We start from the raw sequence: 21,634 nt of genomic DNA on the forward strand, positions 1-21,634 counted from the left end.
TTCCGGGCATATTTGAGAAGGAGCATAAGTCAATTATTATTACTGAAGGTGTCACCTAACTTTATCTGCAAAATCCGAATGCCACCTCTCACATCCAAAAATACACGTTTTTTTACAGATTATTCCTGGTCTATTATTTGACAAATAAACTTTGTTTTTCGCTTAAATTCAATGTTACTATAACTGCCACCCAACTGTCTCTTAGCAGTTTGAACATTGAATTTAAGTGAAAAGCAATGTTTATTTGTGAAATAAACATTATTACCTGTTTTTCTGACAGCAGTAAAATGTATTTTGAATTAAATAAATTGCTTAAATTCTTCTTTTTGTGTAAATTAAAATTTTTTTTTGGCCACCCTGTATAAATAATTAGGTTTTTGTTTATATTGCTGAATACAGAATTGAATTAGAGATGGATGACATCACTAGTATTATATATATATGCCAAAAAGTCCTAATTTAAAAATAAAAATCGACCTGTCTGAGGATTTCTCTGCAATTTTGCCCATTCTCGAGATAATGAATTTATGCAAACTCAAACGTCCTCACTGTATATGTATATTTTTCATCAAATGGTTACTAAATAAATAAATTGGTTTCCATTTTTAATAAAATTTAAATTTACAATTAAAAAAGCGATTTTTGTGAAACTGGACTGGCTCTCATGGCTGAGTTCAGTCAGGAAAAACTGTTCATTTGATTTATTCTCTCCTATGGCGATACAGCCCAAGTCGGGCCCTGGCCTCTCCCGGCATCTGCCTCCAAGTATCTCTGTATCTGGCTACTCTCCTCCAGTTATCTCAATATCTCTTTAGCATCAGTTCTCACTTCGTCTATCCACCTCTTCCTTGGTGTTCCTACTGGCCGACGTCCCACCATAGTTCCGCTAAGTATTCTACCAGGTGTTCCGTCGTTATCCATTCTTATAAGGTGACCTGCCCAGCGCAATCTTTGTATTTTTGCATAATTTGCTATAGAGGGTTCTCTGTAATATTGGTATAACTTGTGGTTGAACCTTATTCTCCATATACCCATTGTCGCAAATGAGTACCAGTATAATCCAGTCTTTCTTTCAAAAGTATTAAATTTGATTTATTACCGTTTTAAAACTTCATTATAACGGAAATTAATATTTCTTGTCCTTTGTTCAGAGCATTATTCTTATATTTACTTGTTATAGGACTGGAAGTCATCTATCCAGACGGTTCCAAATACGACCACCAACTTCCATCTAATTTCGAGGACCAAGTTAAAGAACTAATAGCCAAGTTACAAGAAAAACTGGTAAGAGAAGGTGCTTGGATAGAAAACAAAGGTGCCAGTCTAACTTTTCATTTTAGAGAAGCACCAGCACACTTAAGGGAAGAAATGGAAAGAGAAGCTACCAAAATTATAGAGGCAGCAAATTTCAAATCTTCAAAGGCACATATGGCTGTAGAGGCAAGACCAAAAGTTGATTGGAATAAGGGAAGCGTGGCGCTCTTGCTTTTGGAGCAGAAATACAGAAAGAACTGGAACAAAGAGGCCAAGGTGATATTTGTTGGTGATGATACAACTGATGAAGATGCTATGAAGGCTTTGAAAGGGAATGCGGCTTTGTTTAGAATTGCTAAGCCTTGTGCTGATACAAATGCTGATAAAATTATTTCGTCTACTGAAGATACACTAAAAATACTGAAAATAGTTCAAAAACATTTTAAGAAATAATATATTTCATTAATGTATACATATATGTAATTACAATAATATATATGTACATTTTTAATGTATTATAAATATACCTAATCATAAAATAATATAATATATTTGAAATAAATATTTAATAGAAAAAATTAGATGTTTCGTTTATAACATGAATGAAAGGAAATAATAATTGCAATAATGTATAAAATTATAAACACAATTATAGTTAATTTTTGTATAGTTTTAAATATATTTATAGATATTCTCATTTTAAATCCAGTACATGAATTAGTTTTTATCTAGGCACTTATACCTTATAACCCAATACTTATACAGAGTTGGGATAAAGTATGGAACCAAGCAAATATCTTTGAAACGAGAAGAACGATATTTATGAAACTTTGGTATTTGCTGCCATATTTTTTGTTACTACTCCACTTCCGGTTTCACCGGAAATACCCTTAACTTATTTACTTTAAATGGGACACCCTGTATATTTTTGCAGATTTTAAAAGAACTTGTTATTTTTAATTCACATACTAAGTTTGGAAGAAAAAACTATTAAAACAAGAAGTAAGTAAATCTCTTTACAGTTAAAAAATAGGTTAATTTATTTACGTTAGACCAATATGATATTAAAAATAAAAAAAAATAATTTCAAATGTTGAAAATGTTTGCTGTTCACCTCCTGACAACGTGCAAGCCTATAAATAAATTCGTGAGTCACTTTTTGCAAGATTTCTCCACGTATTAGTTCACATTCATCAATTATTATTCTTTGTCTCAAATCCTGCAAGCATGTTGGTCGCCTAACGTAAACACGTGATTTTAGATAACCCCAAAGTAAAGAATCGTAACAGATTGAGGTCCGGAGAACGAGCGGGCCACTCTATGAATCCTCTACGTCCAATCCATTGATTTGTAAAATTCACTTCCAAAAAATGAAATTTCACCATAACTGATTATCATTAATATTTCAAGTTTACAGTTTTACCTACTATTCGCGGTGTGCAAGTACTTGGAAAGGGAAACGAGAAACGACCCTGCGCGAGTCGCGGAGAAATATTGCAACTATCTTAAATAATTCATATTGTCAATTGAAATTGTCAAATTGACGTATATTTCATACCTTCTGTCAATGAAGCAGAAAAATTACATATTGCTCCACAATATTGATATGATATGCAATTATTATATAAAGGTAAATTTAATTAATTGTATTTTGCTTGCAGTACTGCATTTTAATAACTAATTTTATTTACTACATACAATTGTTGATGTTTTCATAACATAACCTGAATCTTATTTTTTCTTCTTATTATTTTTTTTGGACTATGGCCTTGACAATTATCCAGTAACCAGGACTAATATAATTGGCCAATATAATTAAAAGTGCGAATAATAGTACAGAGCGTAGAAATAGGGGTCGCTTTGCCGAACTTGCACGGTCCCAATACTAAATTCAAATAAGTCATGCAGTGCATGTAAACAACAATTTTAGTCTAGTCTACAGTATAGATGGTACTCATTTATTTCCTACTACGTTGTATTAATACAAAAAATTATCTACAGACACTTTTTAACAAATTTTTTCCACCAAATTTTGTATGTATGAATTAAAAATAACAAGTTCTTTTAAAATCCACCAAAATATACAGGGTGTCCCATTTAAATTAAATAAGTTAAGGGTATTTCCGGTGAAATCGGAAGTGGAGTAGTAACAAAAAATATGGCAACAGATGTCTTTTGCATCACTGTACTTGCATGCAAAGTTTCATAAATATTGTTCTTTTCGTTTCAAAGATATTTGCTTGGTTCCACACTTTTCCCAACCAGATATGTAAAAAAATAAAATACAGATTTTTGAAGTTTGTGAAAGGCAAATGAGTAGAAGCTGATGATAAATACTTGAAGACCGGTTTGGATAATGAGGCTGAAACGACCTTATCTCAAAATGATGAATTATTTTTGAAAGAAAAATTCTTAGTAAGATTTTTGAGGTCGTAAATGAAAATGGGCTAGGGCGTAGGACTTTGAACTATATCAGTTATACACCGATCCAAATATGTATTATGAAATTCATTAAATTGCAGACTTAGATGGGCTAGACACATTGCTAGGATGTCAGATCATGAATACATGAAGAGATTAATATCTTCAAAACCAGAGGGCACTAGAAGTAGAGGACGACCACAAAGAAGATGGATTGGTGATGTGGAAGAAGAACTAAAGATTCTGATTCTAGGGGTCAGAAGATTGAGGGAAGTTGCCAGGAATCGACAGGAGTGACAACTTCTTTGCGAGCAGGCCAAGATCCACAACGGATTGTCAAGCCACTTATGAAAATGATGAAATACTTAAAGACATACAGCACATTTTGCTCACCTATTGTAAAACTTTGGGATTGGAAACTTTAAAAATTCTAGGAAGCATCTCTGTAAGTGACTGAAAAACTTGACTGGATATGCCTTGGGGTACCATAAACTGTAAATTCTTTAGATCTGACCCACCCCAGGAGGCCATTTCTATCATAAACCCTTTCACACATTTAAAAACCAGTTCTGCACGTTTTTCACACCAAGAAATTGTCATGTCCTCAGTCATCTCATATTGTAATAATAAAGGAATTGTAAGGGAAGTAATGTCATTCGAACACGCAGTTTTAAGAATATTTCTTAAACCAAGTACCACTGGGTGTCTACTATTTATATCGTTACCTCTTAGACTATCATCTGACACCATGTGAAAAATTACATGAACTTGAGCTAAATTGGAGTGTCTCGTAATGTAAAAATCTCCAGGCTGAAGCAATTCACTGTTAGAATTTCGACTCTCGCTCTTATGGTCACTTTTTAAATATTTCTGAGCTATATTTGATATCTTATCCAGCTGGTCTTCTATATGAGGAAAATGAAACTCTGTAGACTTTTGACAGATTTCTTGAAACTCTTGTGTCCATCTTGAACCAATTTTATTATCAGCTAATAAAACAAGTCCTGATAAATCATTAGAGTAAAGTGCTAGTGCTGTCTGTAGTAATTGTGGTTTGGGTTCAGAAGATTGTTTAGTATCTTCAACTGCACATAGATCCATTACATTTGCTGATAAAATTCTAATATTGTGCATCTGCTTTAATTGAGAACCTAAATGAATAGTAAAACTTTCTTCTAAAATGGGCACATCTTGTTCTCTTTCCACATTATTAGACAAAATTGGCATTTCAGGAGGTGTTAGAGGAGAGTTGGGTGTTGGTAAGGAACTATTCGTTTGGTTTTGTTCAAGCATTTGCATTAACCACTCTCTATATTCTCTCCGCTGGGCTTCCTTTAAAGTATCTAGTTCACTACTCAACTTCGCCTGAAGTAAAGCATGTGTTTCATAATGTCTTGCTACTAATTCATTGATCTTTGTTTCTGTCATATCTTTTTCTAACCTATCAACAGCATTATTCATTTCTTGACTCTGCTGTTCGGATAATTTCTGAACTGATCTCTTTTTTTCTTCTGTCTTTTGTCTAACAGTTTTTGAATACATATGTTCTAGCTGAAGCATAGTTTCTAATGCTGGGGAATGAACCATTTTGTGATAAGCTGTTGCGAATAGCTCATCATCTGAAGCGCACCGTCGTTCACCATACTCAGCCATTTCTTCCTTTAACACTTTCTCCCATTCTTTAGTAATTTCTTCCAGGTTTATTTTGTTTTCTCTTGTCTCGTTAATTAGGTTGGTGGATTCATCATTAAAATATTCTGTACTTCTTTCTTTAATGAAGTGTTCCAGATCTTCAGTTAATTCGTTTACAACATAAACAGGAAGATTATGTTTGATCATCAAAATGTGGACTAATTCACTTACAGGATCATCGCAAGGAATTGACACATTCTGTTCAATTCCGTAATTTGTATTGATATAAATATACGACTTCTTTGGATGTAATTTTTCCATTCTAATTTATCTAGAAGAGTTTTTACGGTTTTTACAATAAAATTAATGAGAAACTGACTGAGTACCGAGTTACCTTTTCAAAATTTGACACATTGATCATATGGTATGTGTCAAAACAAATGGTAGCATGGACATGCAAACAGGACCAGCAAAAATGTTAGGCATATTTTCATTCGCAGTCATTTGTTTCAAGTTTCCGTGTATATTAATAATTCTACAATATATGACAGAAGCTCGAAACAGATGACAATCGATGAAAAGCCCTATTGAAAATATACAGTGATGTGGGAGAGAAACACCCTCCCACATCACTGAAAATATATCATTTCAACAACCTTGTGACTTGTGATGTCATCAATGGTCGTAACCGACACTCACAGCGCAGGATTTGTCAAAAGTCATGTTCCACCAATCACGATGCTGAAATCAGCGCCTCGCACAAATTGGAAAGAAACCAAATACAATACGATTACATTTACATTTTTTTACTAGAGTGCGCGGGGCATGGTCTGTCACACATTATGATCATTATATTTATTTTATATGATTAACTTATAAAATTAAGAATAATGCCATCATTAAAATGGCAAATTGCTTTTGGTCTCGGAGCAGCCGGTGCTTTGGGTTTAGCTTATTGGTATTTAAGAGCCAGCAAGAAAGAAACGTTGCAGACACTTAATGCTGCAATTGAAAATGATAAGGAAAATACCCCATTTCAAGAAGCACAAAAGTATAAGACACAAGGCAACGAATTTTTCAAAAGGGGCAAGTATGATGAGGCTATCGCCTGTTATAATAGTGCAATAGAGACAATACCGGAAGAACACAAATTAGATCTTGCTACATACTATCAAAATCGTGCTGCTGCATATGAACAGCTAAAAAAATGGAGTTCAGTCATATCGGATTGCACAAAAGCGATTGAACTTAATAATAGATATGAAAAAGCACTTTTCAGAAGAGCCAAGGCTGAGGAAATGCTGAAAGATTGGGTAAATGCATTGGATGACATTACCACAGTATGCTTATTACAGAATTTTCAAAATCAAGCTACCATGCTTATGGCTGATAGGGTATTAAAGGAATTGGGTAAACAAAATGCAGCAGAAGCTATAAAAAATAGAATACCTGTAATACCCTCGCGTAGTTTTATTAAGACATATTTTTCTTCGTTCTCTGAAGATCCAGTATTTAAAAAGTTACAAGAAATATCTGAACCACTAGGACTAGGTGACTTAAAAGGTAAGTTAATGATCTTTCTAGAGTTCTATCATGGAGGTATATCTAGAAGCTGCTCACTAGCGTTACCAGGTGTCCCGATTTGCGCAGAACGTCTCAATTTTCAGGGGGCTGGGGACGTGTACTGATTTGTACCTGATCAGGACACTAAATGTCCCGATTTTCACTCACGAAAACCAATTTCAGGAGGACTTGCAGTGAATTTTATAACTATGTTATAAAAACAAGGCACTCCTAAAAGCGGTCAAATCGAATAAAAATAGAATTTTAATAAAAAATAAATAATTTACTTAATCTACGATTTTTTTTTGAATTTTTGTCGGATTATTATTATAATAGGATTAAATACATATTATAGAAACACCTTGTAGTCCAGTGATACCAGGAAATACAGCAATACCATGTAATTTTCAGGATCAACTCCGAATTGCATGAAAATTTGGACGGCTTGTGCCGTTGGTTGCTTTTACTCTGGGGGTGACAGTAACCCCCAGTCAGGGGTGAAAATCCGCGCGTTTAAAATAAGTCCGGAGATGGATAAATTGACTAATTCTAAGCAATTTTAGTTCTATGGAATTTTAACTTTTTGAGATATTTACGATTGAAAATGTTTATTTTTCAACAAAAAAATCACTTCTTCTCGCGATTTTCACAAATATCTCAAAAAGTAAGTATTTGATCGAAATACAGTGAAACGTGGATAATTCGAATCTCAGGGGACCGTTAAAAAAATTCGAATTAAAAAATAAATCTACAAAAACAAGGATTAGCTACAAAAACATCTGCAAATGGTAAATATCTGTAGTTGATCAGCAAAAAAACAGTAGTTGATCATTTTTATTGCTTGGAAATGTTTTTGTTCCTATTCTTGCCTGAGTTTTGTCAACCTAAAAAAATGGGCTAACAAAATTCGGCCAAAAATACCAATTAAAACATTTGCAAGCTATAAAAAAGAACGACTTTATTTTTTTTCAAACAGATCCGAAATTTTTTGCTCCTTTTAGAATTTAGCTTCTCAGTAATGACAAAAGATTCTAAGATATTCAGAAAAGATAGCAGAAAAGTTCGAATTATCCAAAATATATCCGAAATTTTTTGCTCCTTTTAGAATTTAGCTTCTCAGTAATGACAAAAGATTCTAAGATATTCAGAAAAGATAGCAGAAAAGTTCGAATTATCCAAAATATAATTCGAATTATTCACGACTTTTTACCATTACTTATATAGGAAATGCTAGGGACCAAAATAAAAATTCGAATTATGGAAGTTCGAATTAAGCAGGTTCCAATGTAATATTCTTAGCAAAAATGTAGCATAGTATAAAAAGATGAAAAAAATTGTGAACTCGTAAAGTCTATAGACCCAGCAAAAGCACAGTTGTAGCTCATGAAAAATACATTCTTATTCGTCAAATTCCAAATCAAATATTTCAACGTGAAATAACCAAAAAATGAAGCACTTTTCGGGAAAAACCAATTAAGACTTTCTTAATAAAGGTTTATTTTTATGTTTTAAAAAAGTTTCTAGCATCAAAACTAAGCGAGTTATGCTCAAAATCAAGTTGACTCCTTTTTTTTTGGTAAAAAAATCGTGAAAGTCTCCCCCTACTTAGCACCCCAAATGAAATTAATTGTTACCGCTTTACAAACAATTTACTTTACTTATGTATTTTTTACATGATTAACCCTCCGTTACTCGCACACGGTGTGGGAGACCGGGCCTGTAAAAAAATTCCTGTAACTCTGCTTGTAGTGGGGATTTTGAATGGCTACTTCGTATACCCATTCAGTGGTCAATCAACTGTGGGTAAAGTCAGTTCGCAGTGTAAAAAATAGTACTGTCCTTTTGTTATTACGCAACACGGTCCCGTACACCGTGTGCGAGTATTTGTGCACCAATTTTTGTGTTTGGATCACACATCGATATTTTTAATTAGTAAGGTAATTTAAGATCTTTTCCTTATTTTCAATGTTTATAGATTAGTTTATTTATATTTATATATATAAATATAAATATATAACTTACCCAGAACCATCAGAATGAGGTTTAGGGAGATATGTGGTTTACCAACAGAACAAGTACCAGTCGTAACACCAGGAACTTCAGATCGCTGTGCTGTTTGTGATTGGAAGAAAAATAGAAAAACAAAGTTTTACTGCCAAATATGCTCAAAATATCTGTGTTTGGAACACCATTGTTCCAATGAATGTGACACCATTGTGTATTTCATGTTTTAAAAACGTTAATTAATTTTTATAACTTTTTTTGTTACTACAATTACTCTTTATTTTTAATTTTTTTGTGTATTGAATTAAGATCTAAAGTTCTTAGTAAACAAATTTAACCATATTCAATTTTTTTTTCACTTCCAAAGTTTTTGTATATACATATAAATGGATAACAATGAAAATTATTAAATTTTTGATTAAAGTAATATAATGTGAACACAAACGCATATCTACAAAATTATATGATCATATATTCATTAAATAATTTAATCGTACACAATTTTGCAAAAAAAAATAATTTTAAAACACTGCTGACCCATATTTTTGGGCCCGGTCTCCTGCACCGTGCGCGAGTATCCGATCACAAAAAGTTGGCGCGAGTAACGAAAGGTTAAAAGGACCTGAACCAGTCACTACTCACAAATGTATGCAAAATATGAACAGCCATATTTTAACCAATTTTTGTCTTACAGAAAAACAAAATGAATCTATCATATTTATAAATGTATCATATTTATAAAATATAGCTTTTGAACAATATTATATTTATAAAAGCAAAACCTACCTACTTTTTACTCCTTGAGATTTTTAGTAGGTATCCCTAATACTTTTAAATTATTTTGAAAAAAGGCATTTTACAATATTTCAGGAATTTTTTTTTTACTATCAAACCAATTTTTTCAAAACTAAGCACTCCCAACCGGTAAGCCTTACAGATCGTATAAACAATACACATATAAAGTAAATGATAAAGCAGTGACAATTAATTTTATTTATGGTGCTAAATATGGGGAGATTCTCACGATTTTTTTTACCAAAAAAAGGGGCCAACTTTATTTTGAGCGTAACTCGCTTAGTTTTAATTTTTTTTTAATTATTTTGAATTTTTAATTTAAAATTCGATTTGGAATTTGACGAATAAGGATGTATTTTTGATAAGCTACAACTTTGCTTTTACTGGTTTTATAGACTTTCTGAACATACAATTTCTTTTTGCTTTTTTAAAAGCTACATTTTTGCTTTTTTAAAAGCTACATTTTTGCTAAGAATATTTTTTTCGATAAAATTACTTGAAAAATTAGTTTAAAAATTATATCGAACAAAAGTTGTTAGTCACTTGATTCATTTTGGGACTTACTTTAAACGCGCGTTTTTTTACTTCCGAGAAGAGTTAACTGTAACTGTCATCCCCAAGTAAAAGCAACCAACGGTACAAGTTCAACTTTGAAGAAGACAGTAAATAGAACCTAACACCAGATTTTCATGCAATTCGGAGTTGACTCTGAAAATTACACTCCAAAACGGTCATTTACTGACTATTGTTGTTTATTTGTCCCGATCTACAACCCTAAATCCCGATTTGTTTTTGCTTATGTACCGATAAAAACAAATCGGACCTGGCATGGCAACACTACTGCTCACATTGCCACATCATTGTCATCTCTTCCGTTTCATTATTTCTTTCAGTCAAGCAGATAAGATTGGCTTTAAAATGATTGTCAAGAAATATATGAGAAGTCTGCACTTTAATAATGATGGTAGTTGTTTCTTTTCACAATATTCCTTACTGTTTTTTCATTCAAGTAAACTTTATCAGCAATTTGTCTACTTTAAGGCATCACTTCAGCCAATGCACAGACCTGGGGTTCTTTAATTTCTCATTCTTGATTGATTTTCTTTTCACGAGATTGATCTGATTGGCTGAAGTTTCTACATCTGCCATTAGTACAGCAAAACTTTTCAAATTGATAAATAATGGTCAATACAGTTTATTTCTACAGATATTACTTATTTTGAAAAGCTGTAATAAATAATTTAAAAGTTTCTTGTACAGAATGTAGAAAGTACCATTGCACAGTATTGTGCGAATTAATGTGAACAGAGATCAAAATTCAGTTTTCATTGTTGGCATACCTGCTGTGCCTATTCTGTGTCTATTCTTTTGCATGATAGCAAACTTCATCCCAGAAAAACAAGTTATGACCTCCAGCAAGATTTAGAAAAGGCTGGAAAAAAATTCATGACTCAACGGTACGCAGACGTCTCTTAGAAGGAGGGAGAAGAGCCATGAGACCGCAGAAGAAACAACTTCTGACAGCGCCTATGATGAAAAAAAGACTAAATTGGGCAAAAAATATGCTCATTAGAGTGCAGAAGATTGGAGAAAAGTGTTATTTTCTGATGAAACCCACTTCCTAGTGCAGGGCCAGCAATCAAAATTCGTACGAAAGGCAGCCAATGAGTCACTTTCAGCTAGCCATATTAACCAAACAGTTAAACATCCCACCAAAAAAATGTTCTGGGGCTGTTTTTCATACTCGGGAACTGGCACTCTTATTCCTATTGAAGGTATGATGAACAGTGAAAAGTACAAAGCCATGCTAGGGCAACGCTTAGCTATAGAGCTTGACAAAGTACAGGCCGAAGGGACTGCAATTTTTCAACAAGATTCAGCTCCGTGCCATGTATCGAAGGTTATGATGAAATACTTCAAGGAGAATAATATTACCCTTCTTGATTGGCCTGGGAGTTCACCTGACCTTAATTCTATTAAAAATTTGTGGGCAGTATGTAAGGCTAAACTGCAAAAATTTGACTGTATGACAAAAACAAAACTGGTGGACTAAATAAATCATATTTACAAATTAATTCTGTTTGTTCACATTAATTCGCACAGTACTGTATGTACCATTGAATGTACAAAGTACCATTTTATTATCTGTACCCTTTCTGCAGTGGTTGGCATATTGAATTTTAAATTGTCAGCATATTGAATTTTTATTGTCACACCCAGTAGATATTTCTCAAATAAATGAGACATCTTATTTTAAACATTGTTATAATGTCAGTATAATGCTTCACTGTGGACATTGTTGCACAATGTGGAGGGGAGACTAGGGAGAAATATCTTTTTTATCTCCCTTTATTGACAATCGGATATAATACATCTATAAGTCAATTTGTTGGTTGTACAACATAATATAGTAAATTTATTATTGTATGTGTGGTGGAGTAGAGAGGTAAACATCCAGCGATGTTTCCTCAGTTGCCTTTTAGGTCGGATGGCCAGCTTCTTCTGAGTCTTCTATTGTGGACAGGTTGGAGTAGTGGATGCAGTAATGAATTAGGACCGTCTTCTAGTTTGTTGTGGTGTTTGTTTTTTGCTGTTTTCTCAAATGACTTTGTTTACATATGGAATTTTTTGGCCAGTGTGTATAGTTTGGTTTGATAGATACTAGTGCATTAACTATTGCTCAAAGTATCTTAGATTGTGCCCTCTGAATAATCACGGTATTGGATTTGCTAGAACAGCCCCACAGTTCAATGCCATAAGTCCAGATTGGCTTTCTCACTTCTTTATATATTAGCAATACATTTTCTATTGAAAGTTGGGATATTCTTCCCATGAGCCAGTAAAGTTCTTTGGTTTTTTTTTAGGTCAAGTCATGTTCTTTTCTTTGTATATGGTGTTTCCAGTTGAGTTTACTGTCAAAGTGAAGCCCTAGATATTTGACTTGATTACTTTGTGGTATTTTACTTATTTGATTGATAGTTACTGGTGGGCAGGTTTCTGTCCAGAGAGTGAATGTTTATGGGATGATTTTGTTTCATTTACCTTAAGCTTCCATTTATTCAGCCATATTTCAAGCGAGATTTGATGCTCTTGGAGATATTGGGTTGCTTAGGATTGTCATGCTTGGCAAAAATAGCAGTGTTGTCTGCGAATGTCCCACTCCCAGAGAAAATGTGATTTTGATCTTTGTCTATTAAGTGGAAACATAATGTTAGTATTTCTGTTAGTATCTCTCGCTAATTTTGTAATACTAACTATAAATATTTTCTGTATATTGAAATTTAATTTTTACATCAACTTTTAATCAGGTATCATATTTCAGGTTTTTTGAAAGCAAAATTAGCTTTTGCTACTGAAAGGTATGATGAAGTTATATCAGCATGCACAGAAGAGCTGAATCTTAGTGAGTCAGAATCACAGTACAAATTTGAAGCCTTATCTCTTAGAGCATCGTTTTATTTCCTCACTGGTCAGTTCAAAGAGGCTTTGGAAGACCTTACATTTATAATAGACTCGAAAGAAGCAGATCTTCTCATCAAGGTAAATTCTCTTATAAAGAGGTCTTCAATTTACATGCAGACAGAAAAAATCCAGGATTGTCTTGCTGATTTTGAAGCAGCTGCTGAATTAGGTCCTGAAGTATCAGGTAATTTTTTTTTATTTAGCTTAAATGCCTCAACAACTAAGACCATTGACAGTAAATTTCACAATCAGATTATAGTGTAATATGTAGTGTGTGTTAAGTAAAAGGCTCGTTACTTAGTAAATTGTCTTACTCGAGTAAATGGCTCGTTACTTAGTAAAAGTAGACTTCATTGTCTTTACAGACAGTAATTATACCCGAACTTCTATGGTCGCTCCGGTGAGTACTGCTATATTTTCAAAAAAACCTTTTTACCACATAGTGGTGTAAGGCGATTTATTAATTTTTAATAAAGAAAAAAATTTTCTACCCAGCTGGTATTCGAACTCACAATCTTTGGATCCAAAGGTAGGCTCTCTTACCACTGAGCTACAGAGGGGGTATCAGGTAATTAAAAATTAGATATATCGGGATATAAAAACCTATCATATAAAAAGTAAAAACATATAAATGTTTATCTGAAATATACCATAACCATAATATTAATCATATCTGAAAAACAATGGATTATAATAATATGTCATGTTTATGACAAAATTCTATTTTTATTTTAATCGCTCCAAGAAAATTAATTACACTATTATTAAAATAAATTTCTTATCATTTCTAGTATGTAAATATGCATTGCGTTAATGATAAACAAGGTTTTTAAAAATGAATCAGTATTATTAAACCAGGGCGGATCTGTGAAAAAATGACCACATTTTGGATGTGAGAGATGGCATTCTGATTTTTGTAAAGAAAAAGTTGTGTGATAACGTCAATAATAATAATTTTCTTTATCTCTCAAATTCAGGAAATTAAGGTCGGGAATATTAATTAAAAGAATTAAAATATTTAAATATAATTAAAAACATCTTAATTATCCTAATGTAAAATTATTTGTACAATCTTTGTTTATTTTATTTAATTCATGTAGAAAGTATCTTTTTTTTTCAATTTTCGTATAATTATTCGTCTATGCATTCTTTCTTGCGCTGTGGACTAAAAAGATCTTCTATTACTTCATCAAAATCTTTATTTTGAAGTTGAAAATTACTCCCTAAATTTTCATTAAATAATTTTTAATATCAGTTTGTAAATTTTTGCAATTTTGCCTGTGGCAGCTGGAGTAATAATCGTCAATCGGTATACTTCAAACCATGTTTAATGAAACCACACAACTTGGAATATTCTTCATCAGATTGCCATGCTTTACTGTATTCAATACTTTATGGTAATCGATGAAGCATGCATAGGTATGGCAGTTTATATCTCTACATTGTTGAAATAGCACTTTATGCTTTCTCGTACCCACTGCATTAGATTGGGAGGGGAGGCAGCATCAAATGACTACCTCTGTCTCCAGATTTGTCTCCTCTGGATTGTTCGCTCATAAATGCTTCGAAATGAGGAAAAAGTTTCTAACGAACCTTTATCATCGTATGGACGTTGAAGGTTATCAATTTCATCATTTGGTGAACTCAGAAAGAAGTAACCAGCTAAAAATATTAATTTTAAAATGTATTTTTTTTAATAAATCAACTGACTGAAGTACTGGACCGAATTTAAAAATATAAAGACTAATGTACAGGGTTTTCAAGCCATGTCTTATTTGACTCCCATTCCCATTAACACGTTGACGGACAGAACGTCTATAGACGTCTAATTTCCATTGATGTTATGTGACATAACGTCTATAGACGACATTTTTTAAATAACGAATTGTGCATCTACAAAATACATCTATAGATGCATATGAAATGTGACACGACATACATGGTCGTCGTCCAGATGTTTACAAAAAATGTTAAAAAAACTCATTGTTTCCATATACTAAAAGTGCTAAAAGAAATTCAACAATCGCCCTATTCTACTTTGCAAAATTCATATAGTGTCACAACACTTGCTGTTACGCCGTTTGACACACTATCCGTTAACGTGTTAAAAAATGTTAAGGTGAGTCTTACCCTGACTTAGTGCTGTTTCGTTTTAGACTGGCCACTCTGTATCTACTTGACTAGTTTTAACTAACATGTGATCCAAAATTATTATCACCATAGGTGACTCTGAATGACAGAGATAGCTATACAGTATTATTAATCAGATATACTTTCCAGTTTACGTCAACTTTCACAGATACTTGTCAGTGTACGTACGTCAACTTAAAAAACACTATAATTGAACATAAAACGTAGAAGAGGAAGCAAAATTTTAACTTTATACAAATTAAAAGGTCTTGAGATTGGGTATCTTTTCAATGTGTTTTCAATCTGTATTCTTTGTTTGGAAAAGTGATCATAACAACACTGAATATAGCCGAAGTTGGCCGTGACGTCACAGTCCGATGGTCTTTCAGATTAAAACAAGACATATGTAATTTTTTGCACAGATAGCTTTGATCCCAATAATTGTGGATCGCTCGTTATATTATATTCACCATATTAATCTGGTCAGTCACACAATATACCAAGTTATATTATTTTTAGATGTATTCCATCACAGGGGCCAAGTAAAACTGTTAATGGAGCAAATAGAAGACGCCAGAAAAGACTTTGAAAAGGCGGTGGCCTTGAATCCAGATTTTGCAGTCGCAGTCGTACAAAAATGCTACGCAGACTATCGTTACGCAATGCAAGTCAAAGATGTAACGCTCCTCATGCAAACAATGCACGATTTCCGTATGGCAATTGAGCGTTTCCCGAATTGTGCGGAAACCTACGTTTTATTCGCACAAGTGAAAACTGAAAAACAAGAGTTTCACGAAGCCGAGAAACTTTATCAAACCGCCATGGAAATCGATCCACATAACGCTTCTATTTATGTACATAGGGGGCTTTTGTTGTTGCAGTGGAAGGGAGAAATTGAAAATGCTGTGGAACTAATGAAGGAGGCTGTAAAAGTCGATGATAAGTCTGAATTTGCTTATGAAACGCTTGGAACGGTGGAAGTACAAAGGTAAAGTATATTTATTATTTTTTATTTATTAAGCGCAAGAGAGGCTTTGTAGACCTAGGGTTAAAATGTTTACATTTCTGATTACATAAATAATATAATAAATAACTTAATATAACTTACATAACTTATAAAACTTATAAATTTTATTTAATTACACTTCAGTCTTTTTATAAACTCCTTCACCACCTCTCTCCATCTCCGCCTGTCCAATGCTAGTTGTTTCCATCTCTCAATGTTACTTTTCTTCAAGTCTTCATACACACTGTCCTTCCATCTTTTCCTTGGCCTGCCTTTCCTCCTCTTGTATTGGTCTTCGTGAGAGTACCATTTTTGTCATTCGTTTACTTTCCATTCTCTCGATGTGCCCCAAGTATCGTATTCTCTGTGCTTTGATCGTCGTCGTGATCGTTGGCTCTTGATATAGTTCTTCCAGTTCTTTATTGGTTCTTCTTCTCCACTGACCTTCTATTTTCACACCTCTATATATTGCTCTTTGCATTTTTCTCTCCCATCTTTCTAAAAGGTCTGTTTCTGATTTTTTGAGCACCCATGTTTTGTATGCGTATGTTACCGTAGGTCTGATAACAGTCTTATAAATTCTTATTTTTGTTTTTCTTGATACGTATTTGGATTTCAATAATGTGCGTAATGCTCCATATTTTTTATTTCCTTTAGCTATTCTTGCCTTTATCTCCCCTTCTTCATTACCATTTTCATCTATTTTGGCTCCCAGGTAAATAATTTCTGTGGCTCTTTTGAACGAGTATGTTTTTTCTCCATCTATTTGTACTATGATGTTATTCTCTTTTTCAGTTATTCAGTTTGTTTTTAAATTAACTATGGAGTGTGGACAATTATTTAGTTCTTTTAACGAGTTTAAGAACATTTTAAAACAGTACGAAAAAGATAAGAGACTATAAATTAATATATATTTTTTTAGTTATAAATGAAATAGTATTACCGTCCAAGATTAAAATAAAAGGAAGACCTAAAGCTTTCACAATAATAATTAACTTGTTTTGAAGCTATTATCCTTGTGGAATTTTTGTAATCAACTATTCTAAATGAGAACGAAGCCACAATTTAACTAAAAAATTGATTTTATTAACGTTTCGACGTCTAAACCGGATGTCGTTGTCAAAATACAAAATATTATTAAATTAAACAAAAATGTTGTTGCTTAGTAAAAAATTTTTTCTAATAATTTATTTTCTATCTGACTAATTTACAATGACATCCGATTTGGACGTCGAAACGTAAATAAAATTATTTTTTTAGTTAAATTGTGGCTTATTTTGCATTTAGAATAGTTGATTATAATAATTCACTTACATATAATTATTTTGCTAACCAAGATATATACTTTCATATATATACATTGATTTATTACAATTAAGTTTGAAACATCTGAATAGTTCCGCTTCCCTTCCCTTAACAAATATTTTTCTATCAAACAAACACTAAACATATCAAAATAGCATGTACTAAAATGTATAGTCACTGCGCAAGCTAAATAATGACGTCACTGGCTTGATGAAGTTTAATTCGCGTCTACCTAACTTTTTTATTTGCGTACACGTTAGCGTGTACCTAGACACAGCGAAATATAACCATAATCAAAACTAATGCAAAACTATGTGACGTCACGGGCCGTTTGAACTATTTTATACCGTAGAAGACTTTAAATATGTATTTCCTAAGTTATTATGAGTTTTTGAAGAGTGAAATTTTGGAAATCTCATTTTTAAACAAAACTGAACATTATTATCTAATAAAAAAAATGTGTAAGTTCCCTATTAATATTTTTCTATTTCTATTTTCTACCATTTCAATTCAAGGAACTAAGAACAAAGTACCAAGAAAGCGATTCAGCACACGTGACCATTTATTAAGTATGAAAATTCTTATAGAACCATCAAATGAATACCACATATATAACATTCATAGATTTCGAAAAGGCTTTCGACAGTGTCGAACATTGGGCAGTGAAAAGTTCTTTGATTAACGGCAGAATTCAGCACAAATATACAGACCTTTTGATGTGCCTATCCGTGACGAATGTTGGCGATCATCATGGCAATCTTCACTTTATCTGCAGCAACGCGGAAAAGCTGCACAGATGTTGTGTTGAACCAGGTTCTCGGGTTCTTTAACCAGGATGTTCTTCCTGGACCTCGCTTTCCAAATATTTTTCCTTGCAGGATTGCTTGTAGGAGGGCATATCTGGATTCGTTTCGCATAATGTGTCCAAAGTATTCCAACTTTCGAGATTTGGTGGTGGTTAGTACCTCTCGGTTCTTCCCCATTCTTCTCAGACCTCCTCATTTGTGACCCGATGAGTCCATGGGATTTTAAGAATTCTCCGATATAGCCACATCTCAAATGCTTCCAATTTTTGGCACATATCTTCGTTCAAGGCCCATGATTCAACATCATAAAAAAGGACAGAGAAGACGTAGCATATCAGCATTCTTACTTTTATACCAAGAGAAAGATTGTGGCTCTTGAAAAATGCCCCCAAACGGTTGAAGGTTAATCTAGTTTTTCCGATGCGCGCTCTTATCTCTTGGTTGTTGGTCCATTCTTCAATTATTATGCTGCCGAGGTAGTAGTGCCTCACTCTACATATACAGACCTAATAGCTAATATTTGTAAGGAAGCCAAAACAACAATTATTAAAGTATATGCAGGAGCAAAACCAATATAGTCTGTTCGCTAAACTCAGACGCAACTTTCTAGATATTTTAGTCGGTAATTTTGCCAATTTTAGTAAAATTGGCAAAAAATAATTACTAAATAGCTAACAATCACTAAATAGTTAGTAATTTTGCCAAATTTTGCAAAATTGGCAAAAAACAAAATATCGACTAAAATATCTAGCCAGTTGCGTCTGAGTTTAGAACCGACTATACAAATAAATAGAGGCGTGAGACAGAATGAGACAATATTACCGAAACTTTTCAATCAGGCTCTGGAAGATATTTAATCTGGAATAATTGTAATTAATTCACGTCTCTATGATAACTAAACTTCCCACTCTTTATATTCACCACGTTTACGTCGGAAACCCGCGGCACCTCTATTTTGTCGTGGCAGCGTTGCCAAATCGTACCGTTTCACTGAATCGCCTTGTATTTAGTGTATTTTTTGTATATTTCGAATTTTTCGTGTACTTTTCGTGTATTTTTTATATTTTGTGCGTATTTGTGTCTTATTTCATTTAAATATACATTTATTTGTTATTTTCAGAGGTAATTTGGTACTCGCGATAGAACTGTTCAACAAAGCCATCGCCCTGGCAAGGTCGGAGATGGAAATGGTGCATTTATTCTCACTGAGAGACGCGGCATCTTCACAACTCAAAATAGCCTCGAAGATGGGTTTGGGACCAGATATTTTGAAAGGAGTGTCATAATGCTTGGAATTAATTTCATGTTAAAATTTCATTTGTAGTGGTTGATACAGTAGATTGTTAAGCATATTGTTGTTAAATGTATATACAGATCATTCCTAAATTAAACGTTTGTGATAGACCTATATTATGTCTTTCAGCTTATTTAAGGAAAAATTTTATGATGGATAGGGGGGTAATAATATCAGGGAGATATATTAACAGATGATACAGAAAAGAGATAATATCATGATGTTTCCACTTATTATTGCATTGCATGACATTTTAGTTAAATCTGACAGTTCTCAGAACAGTTTAGGCGATAAGGTATTGCCCTGTCGGACTCCTCTTACCGATTGGGATATGATCCATGTTTTTATGTAGCGTCACCGACATAAACTAAAAGTCAAACAATAAGGAATGCACGTAATTTTCCCCTTGTTGCCATATTCTAAATTTGAAAAACTATATAGGGAATAATCAGATTTTTTTGACATGCCATTCCTATTACAGCGAGAATTTTATTGGCTAGAAGTAGTGACGGTTATATATGACGTCATTCTTACATTTGGTCAGATGGTAAATGGTAACTGACGTCTGTTATAATACCGGGTGTCCAGTTATATTTTCCCCCATTTTAACTGCCTATAACTTCTAAACGACTCAAGATAGAAATATGCGGTTTTCGCTGAAATTTTTTATTTTAGTAAAAGTTTTGTTTAAATGGATTGAATTTTTTATATCGCTTTTAAATAAGAACTGGCGAATATTTGAAAAAAAAACGTTTGACTTTTTTATTGAAACACCCAGTATATTTTTTTTTGTAAATTTAAAGAACGGTTATTTACCTATTCAGCGATATAAAGTTTTTTAAAATCGGTTGTCAAATGACAGCAATTAATTTTTAAAATGAGAGATGCAATGTGGAAATCACATAACATAATATCAATTTGCTTAGTTATGTTACACTGAGGAGGAAAATTAACCGGACACCTTAAAAATGGGTAATTTTTGAGGTGTCCGGTCATTTCCTAAACCTGTTGTTCGATTTAAGTGATTTTTTAATATGTTATAGCCTTATTCGTTAATAATATCGCTGTAATAATATTATTGTTTAAACGGGTAAATTTTTATTGTATACCGGGTGTACCAATGAAACTGTGTTTTTTTCTCAAACTTCGCATCACCCTGTGGAATATTCTAGCATTTATAAAATACTGAAATTAAAACCGAACTATAGATTCATGTTTTCTCAACATCAACTAGCCATGTTTTTCATGAAGATAGGGTGTTTTTAACTAAGTGTGGCAAACTTCTAGGGGAAATTTCTACATGAAAAAGTAATGAGACAGTTTGCTTTATAAGCCTATGTCCGCAAATGCTTCGTTTCTGAGATAGAGGGTGTTGAAATTTTTCTTACAAACTGACGATTTATTTATTGCTTTAAATCCGCTTGAGATATGCAAATGAAATTTGGTGGGTTTTAAGACGTAGTTATTGTACATTTTTTAACATACAAGTAAGAATTTAATATTCACCATTGGCGCGCATACCGGTAATATGAGCGGTTATATTACACGCATGCGCGTCAATGGTGAATATTAAATACTTAATTGTATGTCAAAAAATGTGCAATAACTACGTCTTAAAACCGACCAAATTTCTTTTGCATATCTCAACCGGTTTTAAAGTAATAAATAAATCGTCATTTTGTAATAAAAATTTCAACACCCCCTATCTCGGAAACGGAGCATTTGCGGATATTCCGTTTATAAAGCAAACTCTCATTATTTTTTTATGCAGAATTTCCCCTTAAAGTTGGCCATACTTATTTAAAACACCCTGTATTGATGAAAAACATCAGTTGTTAAAGTACCTAACTTTTTTATGGTACAATGTAAGCGAATGAATCAAAAAACAAAATGTTGAGAAAACATGAGGCTATAGTTGGAATTTAATTTCAGTATTTTATAAATGCTAGAATGTTCCACAGG

General features: G+C 32.9%; 3 protein-coding genes across 3 annotated transcripts; 2 read left to right on the forward strand and 1 right to left on the reverse strand.

The window, feature by feature from the left end:
• Positions 1 to 1,043: 1,043 nt before the first annotated feature.
• On the forward strand, positions 1,044 to 1,707 carry LOC114327150 (uncharacterized). The gene is made up of 2 exons (XM_050646211.1): positions 1,044 to 1,053; positions 1,181 to 1,707. Exons 1-2 carry the CDS (start codon positions 1,044 to 1,046, stop codon positions 1,705 to 1,707), a joined length of 537 nt encoding a protein of 178 aa, XP_050502168.1.
• LOC114327152 (protein C12orf4 homolog) lies at positions 1,693 to 5,886 on the reverse strand. Its single transcript, XM_028275673.2, has one exon. It carries the CDS (start codon positions 5,626 to 5,628, stop codon positions 4,069 to 4,071), a length of 1,560 nt encoding a protein of 519 aa, XP_028131474.1. The 5' UTR covers positions 5,629 to 5,886; the 3' UTR covers positions 1,693 to 4,068.
• A 212-nt stretch (positions 5,887 to 6,098) lies between these two features.
• On the forward strand, positions 6,099 to 19,786 carry LOC114327153 (mitochondrial import receptor subunit TOM70-like). Its single transcript, XM_028275674.2, has 4 exons — positions 6,099 to 6,870; positions 12,992 to 13,315; positions 15,781 to 16,249; positions 19,499 to 19,786. Exons 1-4 carry the CDS (start codon positions 6,198 to 6,200, stop codon positions 19,662 to 19,664), a joined length of 1,632 nt encoding a protein of 543 aa, XP_028131475.1. The 5' UTR covers positions 6,099 to 6,197; the 3' UTR covers positions 19,665 to 19,786.
• Positions 19,787 to 21,634: the final 1,848 nt, after the last annotated feature.

Source organism: Diabrotica virgifera, chromosome 3, assembly GCF_917563875.1.
Source record: "Diabrotica virgifera virgifera chromosome 3, PGI_DIABVI_V3a".
Taxonomy (NCBI): Eukaryota; Metazoa; Arthropoda; class Insecta; order Coleoptera; family Chrysomelidae; genus Diabrotica; species Diabrotica virgifera.